This window comes from Salmo salar, chromosome 01, assembly GCF_965601325.2.
Source record: "Salmo salar chromosome 01, fSalSal1, whole genome shotgun sequence".
Classification (NCBI taxonomy): domain Eukaryota; kingdom Metazoa; phylum Chordata; class Actinopteri; order Salmoniformes; family Salmonidae; genus Salmo; species Salmo salar.
This window is the reverse complement of record NC_138291.1, coordinates 66621075-66640966: the sequence shown is the minus strand read 5'-3', so window position 1 is coordinate 66640966 and position 19892 is coordinate 66621075. Positions and strand designations below refer to the sequence as shown.

At 42.4% G+C, this 19892-nt stretch overlaps 1 protein-coding gene and 1 non-coding gene across 2 annotated transcripts in view; both read left to right on the top strand.

Moving 5' to 3' along the window:
• LOC106607391 (receptor-type tyrosine-protein phosphatase epsilon) overlaps positions 1–19892 on the top strand; it is a 63450-nt gene that overhangs the window by 22993 nt on the left and 20565 nt on the right. The window contains exons 3-5 of the mRNA XM_014204316.3: positions 14224–14295; positions 18080–18176; positions 18622–18695. Of these exons, the coding sequence (XP_014059791.2) occupies positions 14224–14295; positions 18080–18176; positions 18622–18695 (243 nt within the window). The remainder of the gene's footprint in view (positions 1–14223; positions 14296–18079; positions 18177–18621; positions 18696–19892) is intronic.
• On the top strand, positions 15141–15216 carry trnaa-ugc (transfer RNA alanine (anticodon UGC)). Its single transcript has one exon. It is a non-coding gene; the product is annotated as a tRNA-Ala (tRNA).

Below are 19892 nucleotides of genomic sequence, written 5' to 3'. Positions count from 1 at the left end.
TCAAAAGTTTGGATACACCTGCTCATTCAAGGGTTTTTCTTTCTTTATTTTTTATTTTCAAAATTGTTGAATAATAGTAGTGAAGACATCAACTGTGAAATAACAGACATGGAATCATGTAGTAACCAAAAAAGTGTTAAACCAATCAAAATATATTTTATATTCTTCAAAGTAGCCACCCATTGCCTTGATGATAGCTTTGCACACTCTTGGCAGTCTCTCAACCAGCTTCATGAGGTATTCACCTGGAATACATTTCAATTAACAGGTGTATCTTGTTAAAAGTTCATTTGTGGAATTTCTTTCCTTCTTAATGTGTTTGAGCCTATCAGTTGTGTTGTCACAAGGTAGGGGTGGTATACAGAAGATAGCCCTATTTGTTAAAAGACCAAGTCTATATTATGGTAAGAACAGCTCAAATAAGCAAAGAGAAACGACAGTCCATCATTAATTCAAGACATGAATGTCAGTCAATCCGGAACATTTCAAGAACTTTGAAAGTTTCTTCAAGTGCAGTCATAAAAACCATCATGTGCTACGATGAAACTGGCTCTCATGAGGACTGCCACAGCAAAGGAAGACCCAGAGTTACCTCTGCTGTAGAGGATGCGTTCAGTAGAGTTACCAGCCTCAGAAATTGCAGCCCACATAAATGCTTCACAGAGTTCAAGTAACAGACACATCTCAGCATCAACTGTTCAGAGGAGACCGTGTGAATCAGGCCTCCGTGGTCGAATTGCTGCACAGAAACCACTACTAAAGGACACCAACAAGAAGAAGATACTTGCTTGGACAAAGAAACACGAGCAATGGACATTAGACTGGTGGAAATCTGTCCTTTGGTCTGATGTGTCCAAATTTGAGACTTTTGGTTCCAACCGCTGTGTCTTCGTGAGACGCAAAGTAGGTGAATGGATGATCTCCGCATCTGTGGTTCCAATCGTGAAGCATGGAGGAGGAGGTGTGGTGGTGTGGAGGTGCTTTGCTGGTGACACTGTCAATTATTTATTTAGAATTCAAGGCACACTTAACCAGCATGGCTACCTCAGCATTTGTGCAGCGATACGCCATCCCATCTGGTTTGATCTTAGTGGGAAAACACACCTCCAGTCTGTGTAAGGGCTATTTGACCAAGTAGGAGAGTGATGGAGTGCTGCATCAGATGACCTGGCCTCCACAATCACCCGACCTCAACCCAATTGAGATGGTTTGGGATGAGTTGGACAGCACAGTAAAGGAAAAGCAGCCAACAAGTGCTCAGCATACGTGGGAACTCCTTCAAGAGTGGCTACTTTGAAGAATCAGAAATATAAAATATATTTTGATTTAACACTTTTTGGTTATTACATGATTCCATATGTGTTATTTCATAGTTGTAATGTCTTCACTATTATTCTACAATGTAGAAAATAGTAAAAATAAAGAAAAACCCTTGAATGAGTAGGTGTTCTAAAACGTTTGACTGGTACAGTACCTTTGACCATAGTATTTACATTAGCAATTGCTGCACAACTTAGTGGTGGATCAAATGAATGAAGGCCTTGTATGTTTTTGAACCAGAACAAATAAAATGAAATGTGAGTGAAATATGAATGAATGTTATTGTACATTGGTTGTAATCAAATCAAACAAATGTTATTTGTCACATGCGCCGAATACAACTGGTGTAAACCTTACTGTGAAATGCTTACTTACAAGCCCTTAACCAACAATGTAGTTTTAAGAAAAATAAGAGTTAAGAACTAAATTTACTAAATTAACTAAAGCAAAAAAAATGTAAGAGCAACAATAAAATCACAACAACAAGGCTATATACAGGGAGTCCCAGTACCGAGTAAATGTGTGGGGGTACAGGTTAGTCGAGGTAATATGTACATGTAGGTAGGGGTAAAGTGACTATGCATAGATAATAAACAGCGAGTAGCAGCAGTGTAAAAACGTGTGGGGGGGGGGTCAATGCAAATAGTCTTGGTAGTCATTTGATTAGCTGTTCAGTAGTCTCATCGCTTGGGGGTAGAAGCTGTTAAGAAGCCTATTGGACCTAGACTTGGCATTCCGGTACCGCTTGCCATGCGGTAGCAGAGAGAAGTCTATGGCTAGGGTGGCTGGAGTCTTTGGCAATTTTTAGGGCCTTCCTCTGACACCGCCTGGTATAGAGATCCTGGATGGCAGGAAGCTTGGCCCCAGTGATGTCCTGGGCCGTACGCACTACCCTCTGTAGCACCTTACGGCCAGAGGCCAAGCAGTTGCCATATGAACAGAAAGGGAAAACCTCTCAAATCTGAAAGCTCTTGTACAGTTGTAATACATACAGTACATGTAACTGCATATCTCTTGAATTATTAATACAGAGAAATGTAAAGGTTCCAAGTCTTCTGAAAGGAAAAGATACAATAAATATATGAGGATGTTATTTTTAACGGCAAACACTTTTCTCAGGGTCTGTCGTGCTTGCTCATGTTTGCGTGTGAGTTGAGGTTAAAACCTCTCTGGGCCAGTGGGATGCTTGCGTCCCACCCTAGTCAACAGCCAGTGGAATCGCGTCGCGCGAAATACAAATACCTCATAAATGCTATAACTTCAATTTCTCAAACATATAACTATTTTACACCATTTTATAGATACACCTCTCCTGAATCGAACCACGTTGTCCGATTTCAAAAAGGCTTTACAGCAAATGCAAAACATTAGATTATGTCAGGAGAGTACCCAGCCCAAAATAATCACACTGCCATTTTCAAAGCAACTAGCATGCATCACAAATACCCAAAACACAGCTAAATGCAGCACTAACCTTTGACAATCTTCATCAGATGACACTCCTTGGACATCATGTTACACAATACATGTATTTTTTGTTCGATAAAGTTGATATTTATATATAAAAACAGCATTTTACATCGGCGCGTGACGTTCAGAAAATATTTTCCCTCAAATGCTTCCGGTGGATCAGCGCTATAATTTACTAAATTACTATTCGAAAACATTGGTAAATTATAATATTGTCATTCAAAGAATTATAGATTAACATCTCGTGAATGCAACCGCATTGCCAGATTTAAAAATAACTTTACTGCGAAATCACACTTTGCAATAAACGAGTTGCTATACTCAGAAAAATAGGCTAGGCGATAAAGGTTAGCGCCATCTTGGAACCATTGAAATCAAATATACTATTGTAAATATTCCCTTACCTTTGATTATCTTCATCAGAAGGCACTTCCAGGAATCCCAGGTCCACAACAAATGTAGTTTTGTTTGAAAAAGTAAATAATTTATGTCCCAATAGCTCCTTCTTGTTAGCGCGTTCCGAAGGCTACTCATAATGTACGAGGTGCGCTGGACTTGTCATCACGAATGTGCAAAAAATAAAAATGTACGTTCGTTCAAACATGTCAAACGTTGTATAACATAAATCTTTAGGGCCTTTTTCAATCAGAGCTTCAATAATATTCAAGGCGGACGATTGCATTGTCTTACTAAACGTTTCGGAATGAGAGGGTATCCATGGGCGCCCGCGTCATAGTAGTAATGGCCCTCCCTCTATGACCAACTTTCCAAGCCTCTCTTTCGGTCAGTTTCTACCATAGAGGACTCCACTTTGTAAAGACTGTTGACATCTAGTGGAAGCCTTAGGAAGTGCTAAATGAATCCTAACTCACGGTGTGTTTCATAGGCAAAGTGTTGAAGGTGATTCCACAAATCAGATTTCCACTTCCTGTTAGGATCTGTCTCGGGGTTTTGACTGCCATATGAGTTCTGTTATACTCACAGACACCATTCAAACAGTTTTAGAAACTTTAGTGTGTTTCCTATCCAAATCTACTAATTATATGCATATTCTAGTTACTGGGCAGGAGTAGTAACCAGATTAAATCGGGTATGTTTTTTATCCGGCCGTGCAAATACTGCCCCCTAGCCCCAACAGGTTTTAAGCACAGCTGTTCCTTTTTGAGATGAAGCTATCATCAGATTCTCCACTTCCTTCTCCACTTCCTTTCTTACCATTCATTTATTTTGGCACTTTATAATATTTATACGAAACAAAAATATAAATGCAACATGCAACAATTTCTAAGATTTAACTGAATTACAGTTCATATAAGGAAATCAGTCAATGGAAGTAAATTCATTAGGGCCTAATCTATGGATTTCACAAGACTGGGAATAAAGATATGCATCTGTTGGTCACAGATACCTGTGAAAAAGGTAGGGGCGTGGATCAGAAAACCAGTCAGTATCTGGTGTGACCACCATTTCCCTCATGCAGCGCGACACATCTCCGTTGCATAGAGTTGATCTAGGCTGTTGATTGTGCTGTGGAATGTTGTCCCACTCCTCTTCAATGGCTGTGCGAAGTTTCTGGATATTGGCTGGAACTGGACATTCTGTCGTACATGTCGATCTAGAGCATCCCAAACATGCTCAATGAGTGACATATCTGACGAGTATGCAGGCCATGGGAGAACTGGGACATTTTCAGCTTCCAGGAATTGTGTACAGATCTTTGTGACATGCCAGTCAAAAGTTTGGACGCACCTGCGTCATAATGGTGATGGCCCTCTCCGTGTGACCACGTTCCACAGCGTGTCATTCTGTCAGTTTTCACAGTAGGAGACTCAAATCACTTTGTAAAGACTGGGGACATCTAGTGGAAGCAATAGGAAGTGCTCAATGAACCATAGCTCACGGTGTGATTAATAGGCAACGTGATGAAGTTGAGTTCGCAATTCAGAATTCCACTTCCTGTTTCGATCTGTCTCGGGGTTTTGACTGCCATATGAGTTCTGTTATACTCACAGACACCATTCAAACAGTTTTAGAAACTTTAGGGTGTTTTCTATCCACATGTTTTAATTATATGCATATCCTAGCTTCTGAGTTTGAGTAGTAGGCCGTTTAAAATGGGCACAAATTTTTTTCAAAATGCGCTGTGGCGCCCCCTATCCTAGGCGACCGTCAAGAGGTTAACATTAGACTCTAACTAGAAAAGCAAACTGCTCTGGGAAACAAATAATAACGTCCGCTAGGTAGCCAGCTAAAGTTAGCTAGCTAGCTAACAGTACACTTCAGCTTAAGAGATATAGGTAAACAATGAACCTAGCCAGGTAAACAACATTTAAGATCACACACGTCATGTAACGTTAGCTATCAAGCCAGCCAGCTAATGTTAGCTAGTTAAACAACAAAGTGGCAACAATGCCACAGTGCTGGGAGCTAACCAACCAGGTCTAATGTTAGCTAGCTAAACGTTGTCCTTTAACGCAATATTCTTTTGTCCTATAGAGACAGTAAGATAATTTGTTTCTAATTTGTTTCTGCTAGGGTGCCAGACAGCTAACGTTAGCTAGCTAGCTAACAGTACACTTTAGCTTGAAATGAAACCACTTTCTGTCAAAATTAGAAACGTGTAATATATGAAAATGTAGCTAGCTAACGCTAGACTTTCTTATCTGCATACATCAACATGCATCATGGACGCGTCTCCCTGTCAGGAATGCTATACCACGATTGCCCTTAGTTTAAAGATGTAATTCGGAGACAAGTGTTTTCTCCATCTCTTTAGCTATCATACTCTAATTCCACTGATTTCAAAATGTGTTCCTCCAGAAAATGGAGAGCAACACTTATGCAGCTCCACTAAACAAGACATTTTTTAAAAAGCAGCGTTCGACAGGTTTACCAAGACAGACTGACGAGCTCAGACAGACCCCTTCAATATGGCAGACCAATCCGAACTCCTCTCTTGGCATGTCCAGCCCACTCATTATCTCAGCCAATCATGGCTAGTGGGAAGGTTGCTTACTTTTTCTGTGGCTTAACCAACCATGCTCGTAATTTAACAGATGGCATCCAAGGTTGTTGTTAAGGCACATGGAAGTTCACATGTTCGAGAAGACATTTCTGCCCCCAAAATATTTTGATAAAAAAATATTTTTGAGCACTTGTTGGCTGATTTTCCTGATTTCCTGATTTTCCACTCTGCGGTCCAACTCACCAAAATCATCTCAATTGGGTTGTTGTTGGGTGATTGTGGAGGCCAGGTCATCTGATGCAGGACTCCGTCACTCTCCTTCTTGATCAAATAGCCCTTACACAGTCTGGAGGTGTGTTTGGGTCATTGTCCTGTTGAAAAACATAATGATAGTCCCACTAAGCAGAGACCAGATGGGATGGTGTATCGCTGCAGAATGCTGTGGTTGGCGTGCTGGTTAAGTGTCTCTTGAATTCTAAACAAATCACATACAGTGTCACCAGCAAAGCACCCCCACACCATTACACCTCCTCCTCCCTGCTTCACTGTGGGAACCACACATACATAAATAATCTGTTCACCTACTCTGCGTCTCACAAATAGACGGTGGTTGGAACCAAAAATCTTAAATTTGGACTCATCAGACCAAAGGACAAATTTCCACTGGTCTAATGTCCATTGCTCGTGTTTCTTGGCCCCAGCAAGTCTTTTCTTCTTATTGGTGTCCTTTTGTAGTGGTTTCTTTGCAGCACTTTGACCATGAAGGCCTGATTCACGGAGTCTCCTCTGAACAGTTGATGTTAAGATGTGTCTCTTACTCTGTGATGCATTTACAGTGCCAAGAAAAAGTATGTGAACCCTTTGGAATTACCTGGATTTCTGCATAAATTTTACATAAAATTTTACAACGATAAATGAACACAGTGTCCTTAACCTCTATGTGGTGCACTCCATCAACAGCAGGTGCATTTCAAGAGCGGCAAATTTGAATCCAAATAAATGTCAAAATTTTCAAACATACAACTATTTTACACCCTTTGAAAGATAAACATCTCCTTAATCTAACCACGTTTTACGATTTCAAAAAGGTTTTACGGCGAAAGCATAAATTTAGAGTATGTTAGGACAGTACATTTACAAGAGTTATGTGTAATGTTTTGTCAATTCAAAGACAGGGTCACCAAAACCATAAAACCAGCTAAAATGATGCACTAACCTTTTACAATCTCCATCAGATGACACTCCTAGGACATTATGTTAGACAATGCATGCATTTTTAGTTCTATCAAGTTCATATTTATATCCAAAAACAGCGTTTTACTATGGCATTGATGTTGAGGAAATCATTTCCCTCCAATAACCGGCAGTCAAGTCAACACCACAAATTAAATAATTAAAATTAGAAAACATTGGTAAAATATTATATTGTCATTTAAAGAATTATAGATTTACATCTCTTGAACGCAATCAACTTGCCAGATTTAAAAATAACCTTACTGGGAAATCACACTTTGCAATAATCTGAGCACTGCGCCCAGAAAAATACGCGTTGCGATACAGACTAGACGTCATGTTGGGGAGATCTAAAATCGAAAATACTATGTAAATAATCCATTACCTTTGATTCTCTTCATCAGATGTCACTTCCAGGTATCACAGGTCCATAACGAATGTAGTTTTGTTCAAAAAAGCTCATAATTTATGTCCAAAAATCTCCGTCTTGTTAGCACATGATCTAAGCCAGCCGGACTTCTCGTCATGAACGAGGGGAAAAAATATATTTACGTTCGTTCAAACATGTCAAACGTTGTATAGCATAAATCATTAGGGCCTTTTTTAACCAGAACATGAATAATATTCAAGGTGGACGAATGCATACTCTTTTATAACGTATTGGAACGAGGGTACCCAACATGAACTCGCGCGCCAGGTGTCTAATGGGACATCATCGTTCCATGGCTCTTGTTCGGTCAGATCTCCCTCCAGAAGACTCAAAACATTTTGTAAAGGCTGGTGACATCTAGTGGAAGCAATAGGAAGTGCCAAAATATTCCTCAGCCCCTGTGTTTTTCAATGGGATAGGTTTAAAGGTAATACAACACATCAGGTATCCACTTCCTGTCAGAAAATGTCTCAGGGTTTTGCCTGCCAAATGAGTTCTGTTATACTCACAGACACCATTCAAACAGTTTTAGAAACTTTAGAGTGTTTTCTATCCATATATAATAAGTATATGCATATTCTAGATACTGGGTAGGATTAGTAACCAGATTAAATCGGGTACATTTTTTTTATCCAGCTGTGCAAATACTGCCCCCTAGCCCTAACAGGTTAAACTAATAACACACAAATTATTGTATTTTTCTTGTCTATATTGAATACATAAATTAAACATTCACACTGTAGGTTGGAAAAAGTATGTGAACACCTAGGTTAATGACTTCTCTAAAGCTAATTGGAGTCAGGAGTCAACTAACCTGGAGTCAAAACAATGACATCAGTTTGGAGATTTTAGTTAGAGCTGCCCTGCCCCATAAAAAAACACTCACAAAATGTTACTTTGCTATTTACAAGAAGCATTGCCTGATAAACCATGCCTCGAAGAAAAGAGAAGACCTAAGATTAAGAATTGTTGCCTTGCATAAAGCTGGAAAGGGCTACAAAAGTATCTCTAAAAGTCAGCCCACGGTAAGACAAATTGTCTATAAATGGAGAAATTTCAGCACTGTTGCTAATCTCCCTAGGAGTGGCCGTCCTGCAAAGATGACTGCAAGAGCACAGCACAGAAGGCTCAATGAGTTTAAGAAGAATCTTAGAGTGTCAGCTAAAGACATACAGAAATCTCTGGAAGATGCTAACATCTCTGTTGACGAGTCTACAATCCATAAAACTGTCACGTCCTGACCATAGTAAGTTGTTATTTTCTATGGTAGAGTAGGTCAGGGCGTGACAGGGGGTGTTTGTCTGTTTTTGTATTTCTATGTTCAGTTTCTATGTTTTGTATTTCTTCGTGTTGGGCCGAGTATGGTTCCTAACCAGAAGCAGCTGTCTATCGTTGTCTCTGATTAGGAACCATACTTAGGCAGCCTGTTTTTCCTTTGGGTTTTGTGGGTACATTTACATTTAAGTCATTTAGCAGACGCTCTTATCCAGAGCGACTTACAAATTGGTGCATTCACCTTATGATATCCAGTGGAACAACCACTTTACAATAATGCATCTAAATCTTTTAAGGGGGGGGGGGGGTTAGAAGGATTACTTTATCCTATCCCAGGTATTCCTTAAAGAGGTGGGGTTTCAGGTGTCTCCGGAAGGTGGTGATTGACTCCGCTGTCCTGGCGTCGTGAGGAAGCTTGTTCCACCATTGGGGTGCCAGAGCAGCGAACAGTTTTGACTGGGCTGAGCGGGAACTGTGCTTCCTCAGAGGTAGGGGGGCCAGCAGGCCAGAGGTGGATGAACGCAGTGCCCTTGTTTGGGTGTAGGGCCTGATCAGAGCCTGAAGGTACGGAGGTGCCGTTCCCCTCACAGCTCCGTAGGCAAGCACCATGGTCTTATAGCGGATGCGAGCTTCAACTGGAAGCCAGTGGAGAGAGCGGAGGAGCGGGGTGACGTGAGAGAACTTGGGAAGGTTGAACACCAGACGGGCTGCGGCGTTCTGGATGAGTTGTAGGGGTTTAATGGCACAGGCAGGGAGCCCAGCCAACAGCGAGTTGCAGTAATCCAGACGGGAGATGACAAGTGCCTGGATTAGGACCTGCGCCGCTTCCTGTGTGAGGCAGGGTCGTACTCTGCGAATGTTGTAGAGCATGAACCTACAGGATCGGGTCACCGCCTTGATGTTAGTGGAGAATGACAGGGTGCTGTCCAGGATCACGCCAAGGTTCTTAGCACTCTGGGAGGAGGACACAACGGAGTTGTCAACCGTGATGGCGAGATCATGGAACGGGCAGTCCTTCCCCGGGAGGAAGAGCAGCTCCGTCTTGCCGAGGTTCAGCTTGAGGTGGTGATCCATCATCCACACTGATATGTCTGACAGACATGCAGAGATGCGATTCGCCGCCTGGTTATCAGAAGGGGGAAAGGAGAAGATTAATTGTGTGTCGACTGCATAGCAATAATAGGAGAGACCATCTGAGGATATGACAGAGCCAAGTGACTTGGTGTATAGCGAGAATAGGAGAGGGCCTAGAACAGAGCCCTGGGGGACACCAGTGGTGAGAGCGCGTGGTGCGGAGACAGATTCTCGCCACGCCACCTGGTAGGAGCGACCTGTCAGGTAGGACGCAATCCAAGCGTGGGCCGCGCCGGAGATGCCCAACTCGGAGAGGGTGGAGAGGAGGATCTGATGGTTCACAGTATCAAAGGCAGCAGATAGGTCTAGAAGGATGAGAGCAGAGGAGAGAGAGTTAGCTTTAGCAGTGCGGAGAGCCTCCGTGACACAGAGAAGAGCAGTCTCAGTTGAATGCCCAGTCTTGAAACCTGACTGATTAGGATCAAGAAGGTCATTCTGAGAGAGATAGCAGGAGAGCTGGCCAAGGACGGCACGTTCAAGAGTTTTGGAGAGAAAAGAAAGAAGGGATACTGGTCTGTAGTTGTTGACATCGGAGGGATCGAGTGTAGGTTTTTTCAGAAGGGGTGCAACTCTCGCTCTCTTGAAGACGGAAGGGACGTAGCCAGCGGTCAACGATGAGTTGATGAGCGAGGTGAGGTAGGGGAGAAGGTCTCCGGAAATGGTCTGGAGAAGAGAGGAGGGGATAGGGTCAAGTGGGCAGGTTGTTGGGCGGCCGGCCGTCACAAGATGCGAGATTTCATCTGGAGAGAGAGGGGAGAAAGAGGTCAAAGCACAGGGTAGGGCAGTGTGAGCAGGACCAGCGGTGTCGTTTGACTTAGCAAACGAGGATCGGATATCGTCAACCTTCTTTTCAAAATGGTTGACGAAGTCATCCGCAGAGAGGGAGGAGGGGGGGGGGGGAGGGGGAGGAGGATTCAGGAGGGAGGAGAAGGTAGCAAAGAGCTTCCTAGGGTTAGAGGCAGATGCTTGGAATTTAGAGTGGTAGAAAGTGGCTTTAGCAGCAGAGACAGAAGAGGAGAATGTAGAGAGGAGGGAGTGAAAGGATGCCAGGTCCGCAGGGAGGCGAGTCGGCCTGGAGGATAGGGGACAGAGAAAATCAAAGGATGCAGAAAGGGAGGAGAGGAGGGTTGAGGAGGCAGAATCAGGAGATAGGTTGGAGAAGGTTTGAGCAGAGGGAAGAGATGATAGGATGGAAGAGGAGAGAGTAGCGGGAGAGAGAGAGCGAAGGTTGGGACGGCGCAATACCATCCGAGTAGGGGCAGAGTGAGAAGTGTTGGATGAGAGCGAGAGGGAAAAGGATACAAGGTAGTGGTCGGTGATTTGGAGGGGAGTTGCACTGAGATTAGTGGAAGAACAGCATCTAGTAAAGATGAGGTCAAGCGTATTGCCTGCCTTGTGAGTAGGGGGGGAAGGTGAGAGGGTGAGGTCAAAAGAGGAGAGGAGTGGAAAGAAGGAGGCAGAGAGGAATGAGTCAAAGGTAGTGTAGTTGTTGGGTAGTTGTTTTCCGTTTTGTTCATGTACCTGACGGAACTGTTGGCTGTTATTTTTGTGTCGTCATTAAAAGAAATATGAGCACTTTACATGCTGCGCCTTGGTCCCCTTCATTCGACCCTCGTTACAAAAACACTAAACAAGAATGATGTTCATGGGAGGATGCCATGGAAGAAGCCACGGCTGTCCAAAAAAACATTGCTGCACGTCTGAAGTTGGCAAAAAAGCACCTGGATGTTCCACAGCGCTACTGTCAAAATATTCTTTGGACAAATGAAACTAAAGTTGTGTTGTTTGTAAGGAACACACAACGCTATGTGTGGAGAAAAAAGGCACAGCACAACACACCAACATCAAAACCTCATCCCAACTGTAAACTATGGTGGAGAGAGCATCATGGTTTGGGGCTGCTTTGCTGCCTCAGGGCCTAGACAGCTTGCTCTCATCGACGGAAAAATGTATTCCCAAGTTTATCAAGACATTTTGTGGGAGAGCTATCTGTCTGCCAATTGAAGCTCTACAGAAGTTAGGTGATGCAACAAGACAACAACCCAAAAGACAGAAGTAAATCAACAACAGAATGGCTTGAACAGAAGAAAATACGCCTTCTGGAGTGACCCAGTCAGTCCTGACCTCAACCCGATTGAGATGCTGTGGCATGACCTCAAGAGAGAGGTTCACATCAGACATCCCAAGAATATTGTGTAACTGAAACATTTGTAAAGAGGAATGGTCAAATTCCTCCTGACCGTTGTGCAGGTCTGACCCTCAACTACAGAAAACATTTGGTTGAGGTTATAGCTGCCAAAGGAGGGTCAACCTGTTATTAAATTCAAGGGTTCACATACTTTTCCCAACCTGCACTGTGAATGTTTACACAGTGTGTTCAATAAAGACATGAACAAGTATAATTGTTTTTGTTATTAGTTTAAGCAGGATGTGTTGTTGTGACTTAGACGAAGATCAGATACAATTTTATGACCAATTTATGCAGAAATCCAGGTAATTCTAAAGGGTTCACATACTTTTTCTTGCCACTCTATTTGGGCTGCAATTTCTGAGGCTGGTAACTCTAATGAACTTATCCTCTGCAGCAGAGGTAACTCTGGGTCTTCCTTTCCTGTGGCAGTCCTCAAAAGAGCCAGTTTCATTATAGCGCTTGATGGTTTTTGCGACTGCACTTGAAGAAACTTGAAAAATTCTTGATATGTTCCGCATTGACTGACCTTCATGTCTTAAAGTAATGACTGTCGTTTCTCTTTGCTTATTTGAGCTGTTCTTGCCATAATATGGACTTGGTCTTTTACCAAATAGGGCTATCTTCTGTATACCACCCCTACCTTGTCACAACACAACTGATTGGCTCAAATGCATTAGGAAGGAAAAACATTCCACACATTAATTAAGAAGGCACACCTGTTCATTGAAATGCATTCCAGATGACTACCTCATGAAGCTGGTTGAGAGAATGCCAAGAGTAAGCATTTCACGGTAAAGTCTACACTTGTTGTATTTGGCGCATGTGGCAAATAAAGTTTGATTTGATATCATTACCAAGCCCTTCAATGCCAAGAGCTGAGCAAAGAAAAGAGTCCCCACATCCAGCTGGTCCCGGGGCTGAGTTGACAAACCTGTTCTACTAACACACTGAAGCCTCAGGACCAGAACATCCAATCCATCAGATCAAAACAAATTACAACACAGTCAAAACAAAACTACAGTACTTATTGGGAAACACAAGCACAAAGCAAAATCCAGTGCTATCTGGCCCTAAATCGACAGTACACTGTGGCAAACTATTTGACCATAGTTACTGATCAAAACCTTAGAAAAACCTTGACAAAGTACAGGTTCAGTGAGCACAGCCTTGCCATTGAGATGTGTAGCCACTGTTGGGGGAGGATGCAGAGAGCTGTGGGTTGGCAGCGCACTACATTTCTGCCTGTCATAAGATGAGGGACAGTGTCTGACAGACCAACCAACCTGCACATGTCCTCTATGCTTATTGTTATTGTTTAATGTATGGTTATTTTGACCCTTGGTTATTGTTGTTACTGTTGTCCCTTTGACAGCATTGATTATTATTATTAATTATGTTAATATTGTAGATCTCCAAAGTAAGCTTTGGCAATATGTACATTGTTACATCATGCCAATAAAGCAAATGTAATTGAATTGAGAGAGAGAGAGAAAAATAAAGAGAGAGATTATTAACAATGGCAATATTAATAATTATATATATGCCATACAGCTTTTTCTGACTTTAACAGAGAATAAAGTGGTACTCTCAAGTCTGCACATGGATAAAACTCTTAACAATAACTGTACTCTTGTTTAACTGTACTCTTTTTTAATACGGCCTATGCATCCTTGCAGTGCCTTCAGGCTACATAGTGACTCAATGGTAACAGGAGATTCCTCTTCCTTTAAAGTGGTTGTTCCGAGAAAATGATATTTCTCATTCGGTTTTCACTGTTTCTCACTCCCTCCTATCCACTCCCTCCTAAGCGCTGCTCATTGCTATGTGAGATGTACATCTCTTGAGCTTATGTTTAGCTTTGCTCCAGTCTGTCTAGGACTACAGGGGATCTGGTTTCTGTTGACTATGAGATAATGCTGCCTGTTTGGACATTGATATGTGTATTTTAGGGATATGAGGTCAGAGGAGATGCACCATGCTGCTAAGTGGATATGCTCGGACAGGACAGGAAACTGATAGGCTATAAGGAGTTACAGAATCATACAGTCAGAGGGCCTGGCATCATCCTCTATTTTACTGACAACCCTGACATCGTCAGGCCAGAATTTGTTTGTATCGTGGGCGCCCTCTAGTGGAATTTAGTTAGTGGATATTTTTTTTTTTACAGCATTATGTATTCACTCATGTTCTGTTTTATCTCCACAGTCACAATGGTGTTGTTTCTGACTGCAACTATAATAACCTTGCATAACTCCTCTCATGAGAACCAGACTACAGGTAAGTAACTTTCATATGAATAGGGAGTCAAACAGGGCCTCGTTTCCCAGTTGCGATGTAACTTAAGCATTTCGATGATCTTACCAGATGCATCGTTATTTACGAGTCAACTTTTTAAGAGTGTTTCTCAAACAAGCACGTAGAGAGAACGTTTGTTAAGTGCAACGTTAGAACATCTGTCGATACTGATAGGATCGAAAGAAATGTCTTAAAGTAATCATGGACTGTCGTTTCTCTTTGCTTATTTGAGCTCTTCTTGCCATAATATGGACTTGGTCTTTAACCAAATAGGGCTATCTTCTGTATACCACCCCTACCTTGTCACAACACAACTGATTGGCTCAAACACATTAAGAAGGAAAGAAATTCCACAAATGTACTTTTAACAAGGAACACCTGTTAATTGAAATGCATTCCAGGTGACTACCTCATGAAGCTGATTGAACAAATGACAATATTGTGCAAAGCTGTCATCAAGGCAAAGGGTTGCTACTTTGAAGATTCTCAAATATAAATTATTTTTTCATTTGTTTAACACTTTTTTGGATACTACATGGTTCCATATGTGTTATTTCATCATTTTGATGTCTTCACTATTGTTCTGCAATGTATAAAATATAAAAAATAAAGTTAAAACCTGGAATGAGTAGGTGGGTCCAAATATTTGACTAGTACTGAATATCGAATCTTTGTTATCATTTACAAGCAAAATATCCTGTTGACGCCGGCAATACAAGTAACGTTAATAGTAGCAGTAGAGGACAACTTTTGCAGGCTAAGCTACAAGAGTGTGCGCGCTGGAGGCCTATGGACAAGTCGGCGAGCAGCGAGTTAACACTCCCCGTGGTCCCGTGTGGCTCAGTTGGTAGAGCATGGCGTTTGCAACGCCAGGGTTGTGGGTTCGATTCCCACGGGGGACCAGTACGGGGGGAAAACATTGTGGAATGTATGGATTCACTACTGTAAGTCGCTCTGGATAAGAGCGTCTGCTAAATGACGTAAATGTAAATGTAACACTGTGGAGGACGAAGGGAACTTGGAAACTACATTCACACGCTATGGCCATAATGAAGACAGAAGACAGTCACTATGCTGAAACGTGCGCTCGGCATTTCATGGCTCTAGCAAAGCAGTGGAACATTGAAATCAAAGTTACCACAGTTTGCACAGACAGTGTACGGAACATGATTGCAGCTGCGAGACATTTGCCTTTTGAACATCTGCCCTGATCGCGCACAGTCTCCAAATGTACATCACAGTGTCCCTACAGAACAGTGGGTTCGAAAATGCCCTAGCCAAATGCCACATTTTTGGGGGGCATTTCAAACAGCCCACCAAACGCTGCATTGCTAGGACAACAGCAAGTTCCAAATGTGCTAAAGAAGGAGTCATTCGCACAAGATTTCACAACAAGATGGAACTCCACTCTGGAAATGGTAAAGCCACTGGCCCAACAGAAAACAAACATCACCATGCCAATCACAGCAGAACTGGAGAAACTGCAGAAGCTGGAAGCACTATGGGAGCCCTGCAGGTAATATTCTTTATCTCTATATTAGTGTTATAATAAGATGTTGTATGTGTCTATGTGTGAGAGAGCAATTGTGTAATTGTGTGTTTGAGAGAGAGAGAGAGAGTGTGTGAGAGAGAGAGTCTGTAACAAGCCTCTCACAATTGACTGAAGTAGTTTTGAATTATCTTTCACTGCAGGTACTTGACTGAACTTTTGATAGGAGAGAAGTACATTTCCTGCTCAGTGGTGTTGCCTGCTTTGTGTCATCTCCGTTGGGTGATGGAGAGCTCTGATGATGACCCTGCCTACATGGTAAGATTCAAGCTGACATTCACAACAGACCTGGATAAACGCAAGGAAAACACCAACCTCACATGGCTGAAGATCGCCATAGCTCTCAACCCAAGGTTTAAGGAAGTGAAGTGCCTTCCCAGATCTGAGAAGGGTGAGGTGTGGGCTTTGGTCAGCAACTTTCTGAAGGAAGAGAGGCCTGCACAGCAACCTGATAAAGCAACAGAGTCAGAGCCACCAAAAAAGAAAGCTGCCCTTTTGTTGAATTCTTCTGAGTCGGACTCTAATAAAGAGGAGGAGTTCATTGAGAAATGTGTAGAGCGTTACAAAGCAGAGCTCAGCATCAACATGGAGGACTGTCCTCTACAGTGGTGGTCACAGCATGCAGGGGCACACACCAGGCTGGCCTGCATTGCACGAAGGTGCCTGGCAACACCTGCTATATCAGTACCTTGTGAGAGGTTGTTTTCACTCTCTGGGCATATCGTGCAAAAGTAAAGAGCAGCTTTATCATCTGAAAATGTCAACAGTCTTGTTTGTCTTTGCAACTGGCTCAGTGAAAAGAAACAGGAGGACTGAAGTGTATGGTCACAGGTTTATGTTCTGTGGAATTCATAACATTGTTGGACAAGTTATAGCTAACCCTCCAGTCAGTAATTGGGAGAACAATCATTTGGAATGGCTGAAGCTTTAAGTGTGTGTGTGTGTGGTGTGTGTGTGTGTGTGTGTGTGAGTGTGTGTGTGTGTGAGTGTGTGTGTGTGTGTGTGTGTGTGGTGTGTGTGTGTGTGTGTGTGTGTGTGTGTGTGTGTGTGTGTGTGTGTGTGTGTGTGTGTGTGGTGTGTGTGTGTGTGTAACTATTCTTGTGGGGACTTATGGTCTCCACAATAATAGTAAACAAATAAAAAATTGACCAACCGGGGACATTAGACATCAGAAATAGAGTTAGGAGCTAGGGTTGGGGTTAATTTATGAGGGAGCATTAGTAAGTTACAGGACTTTTCCATCTATTTCTCCCCAATTTCGTGATATCCAATTGCGATCTTGTCTCATCGGCCTGCAGGCACCCGGCCCGCCACAAGGAGTCGCTAGAGCACGATGAGCCAAGTAAAGCCCCCCCCCGACCAATCCCTCCCCTAACCCGGACGATGCTGGGACAATTGTGCACCGCCCTATGGTACTCCCGGTCACGGCCGGTTGTGACACAGCCTGGGATCGATACAGTGCTTTAGACCGCTGCGCCACTCGGGAGGCTGCGATTAATTATTTTAATTGTTTGACAGCCATAATATATATTTATTTATTTTCAAGTTTGAAAAAAAGTTCCTGACCTCCATGTCCTCATGTAGTTATGACCCTGCGCACATGTTGTTACACATCATGAAATATATTGAGGAAAACATTACAGACAGCAGCCTAGAATTAGCTAAATAGAATTCAATGGAATGAACATAAAATGTATGTTAATGTGATTGAAATATATAGGCCTACCTGCCCTATAATGTATTTATCTTTTGCAGTCATCTACATTTTCATTTGAAGCATCATTTTATTATTTGCTTGTATTTGTAGTCAACTTCGTTAGAGACAGATATATCTCTTGATTCTGTGTTTAGCGTACATCTTCTGTGTATGAAGTGATGCAAAAGGGCAAAAAAAGCATCTGACGACGCACTTAGCTGTTCTACGAGTGGTCTGAGGCAGTCGGTAAATAAAAAGCATTTAAGTGCATCTTCAGTAACTATGGTTTTGGGAAACAACTCAGCTACTTAAGATGGTTCTAGCGATGAGCTTAACGCTATGAAGGCTCTGGGAAACGAGGCCCAGAACAATCAGCATACATTAACTCGATCCTAAATTTAAACAATTGTTAGACATGCACAGTGCAATTATCTATTTAAATGGGTGCATATAGATGTTAAAATATTGAAAACACTTGTATGTGTAATATACAAAATAATATATTTATCTTTGTTTCCCAGAAAACCCCACAACCCAGGGTGCCCATGTACTTTCCTCTATGCTGGTCATCTCTCTTCTTCTCATCATCATCGTTCTCCCGACAGTATACTTCCTAAGGTAACAAACAACACTGGGTGGCTTCACCGCACCCCCACCCTTTCCTTTATCATCAGCCCAGCCCACCCCCACGTTGTGTGCGTGTGGTTGTGCGTTGGAAGTGTCCCAGCAACTGCTCTTCCGCTAAAACAGAAAACAAATGCCTAGCTGGGTCATATTATACCATGCTCGCTCGCTCACTCACTCACTCACTCACACACTCACACACTCTCTCTCTCACTCACTCACTCACTCACTCACTCACTCACTCACTCACTCACTGTCAACTCCTCTCTCAGTGGTGAGGATACTCTGTGCTTCTCATGAGAAAGAACAGCTTTCAGTACAGATGGTGGGTTTCTATTTATTCTGACTTGTTGAGCTGAAATATTCTCTTTCATCGGTTATGGTCAGTTCTTTCTTTTTTTGTTTCCTTTTCCTCTTCTCTGTCACACTCTCTGGTTAGGTTTAGAAACCACAGGAAGGCTCTTGTCACCTCGGTTGATAAGAAGATTCCAAATGGCTTCTTGGAAGATCAAGGTACGTCTCACAACTTCACTTTTCCACATACATCTTATGTATAGGACTGTTGCGGTAACTGTATTACCGCCACACCGGCAGTCATTGAGTCTTGACCACAGTAAAATTCCACTTGACCGTTGACTCACAGTAATCTCCTCTTATGCACTCTATCCATGTGTTAGTAGTACCCAACTCGCTAACGATCAGGTTCTAATGGCCTGGTACTCAGGGCTCAGGGCTGTATTGTCATCTGACATCAACGCAAATGCAACTGAAAATCACATCAAACACTTATCATCAAAAGAGTATGTGCTTTTAAAATTCTACTCTCTGTGATGATCAATTTGAAGAAAGAAGTTAAACAACACGTTGAAACTGAGTGTAAAACATGGTCGTTGTGGATGTTTCAAACGCAACGAAATGGACAGCACTTTCGAAAGTGATGGATGATTAATTCAAAAACATCCATATGTGACCTGTTTCAGGAAACTAGGCGTATGTCGCGGGTCACTACTTCACAGGAGAGCCGTTTGAACGTAAACTTTTTTGTCATAATACGTTTTTGGGCAGAAATGCCTTCTCGAACATGTGCACTTTCATGTGCCTTATTAACCTGTTAGGGCTAGGGGGCAGCATTTGCACGTCTGGATAAAAAAAATGTACCCGATTTAATCTGGTTACTAATCCTACCCAGTAACTAGAATATGCATATACTTATTATATATGGATAGAAAACACTCTAAAGTTTCTAAAACTGTTTGAATGGTGTCTGTGAGTATAACAGAACTCATTTGGCAGGCAAAACCCTGAGACATTTTCTGACAGGAAGTGGATACCTGATGTGTTGTATTACCTTTAAACCTATCCCATTGAAAAACACAGGGGCTGAGGAATATTTTGGCACTTCCTATTGCTTCCACTAGATGTCACCAGCCTTTACAAAGTGTTTTGAGTCTTCTGGAGGGAGATCTGACCGAACAAGAGCCATGGAACGATGATGTCCCATTAGACACCTGGCGCGCGAGTTCATGTTGGGTACCCTCGTTCCAATACGTTATAAAAGAGTATGCATTCGTCCACCTTGAATATTATTCATGTTCTGGTTAAAAAAGGCCCTAATGATTTATGCTATACAACGTTTGACATGTTTGAACGAACGTAAATATATTTTTTCCCCTCGTTCATGACGAGAAGTCCGGCTGGCTTAGATCATGT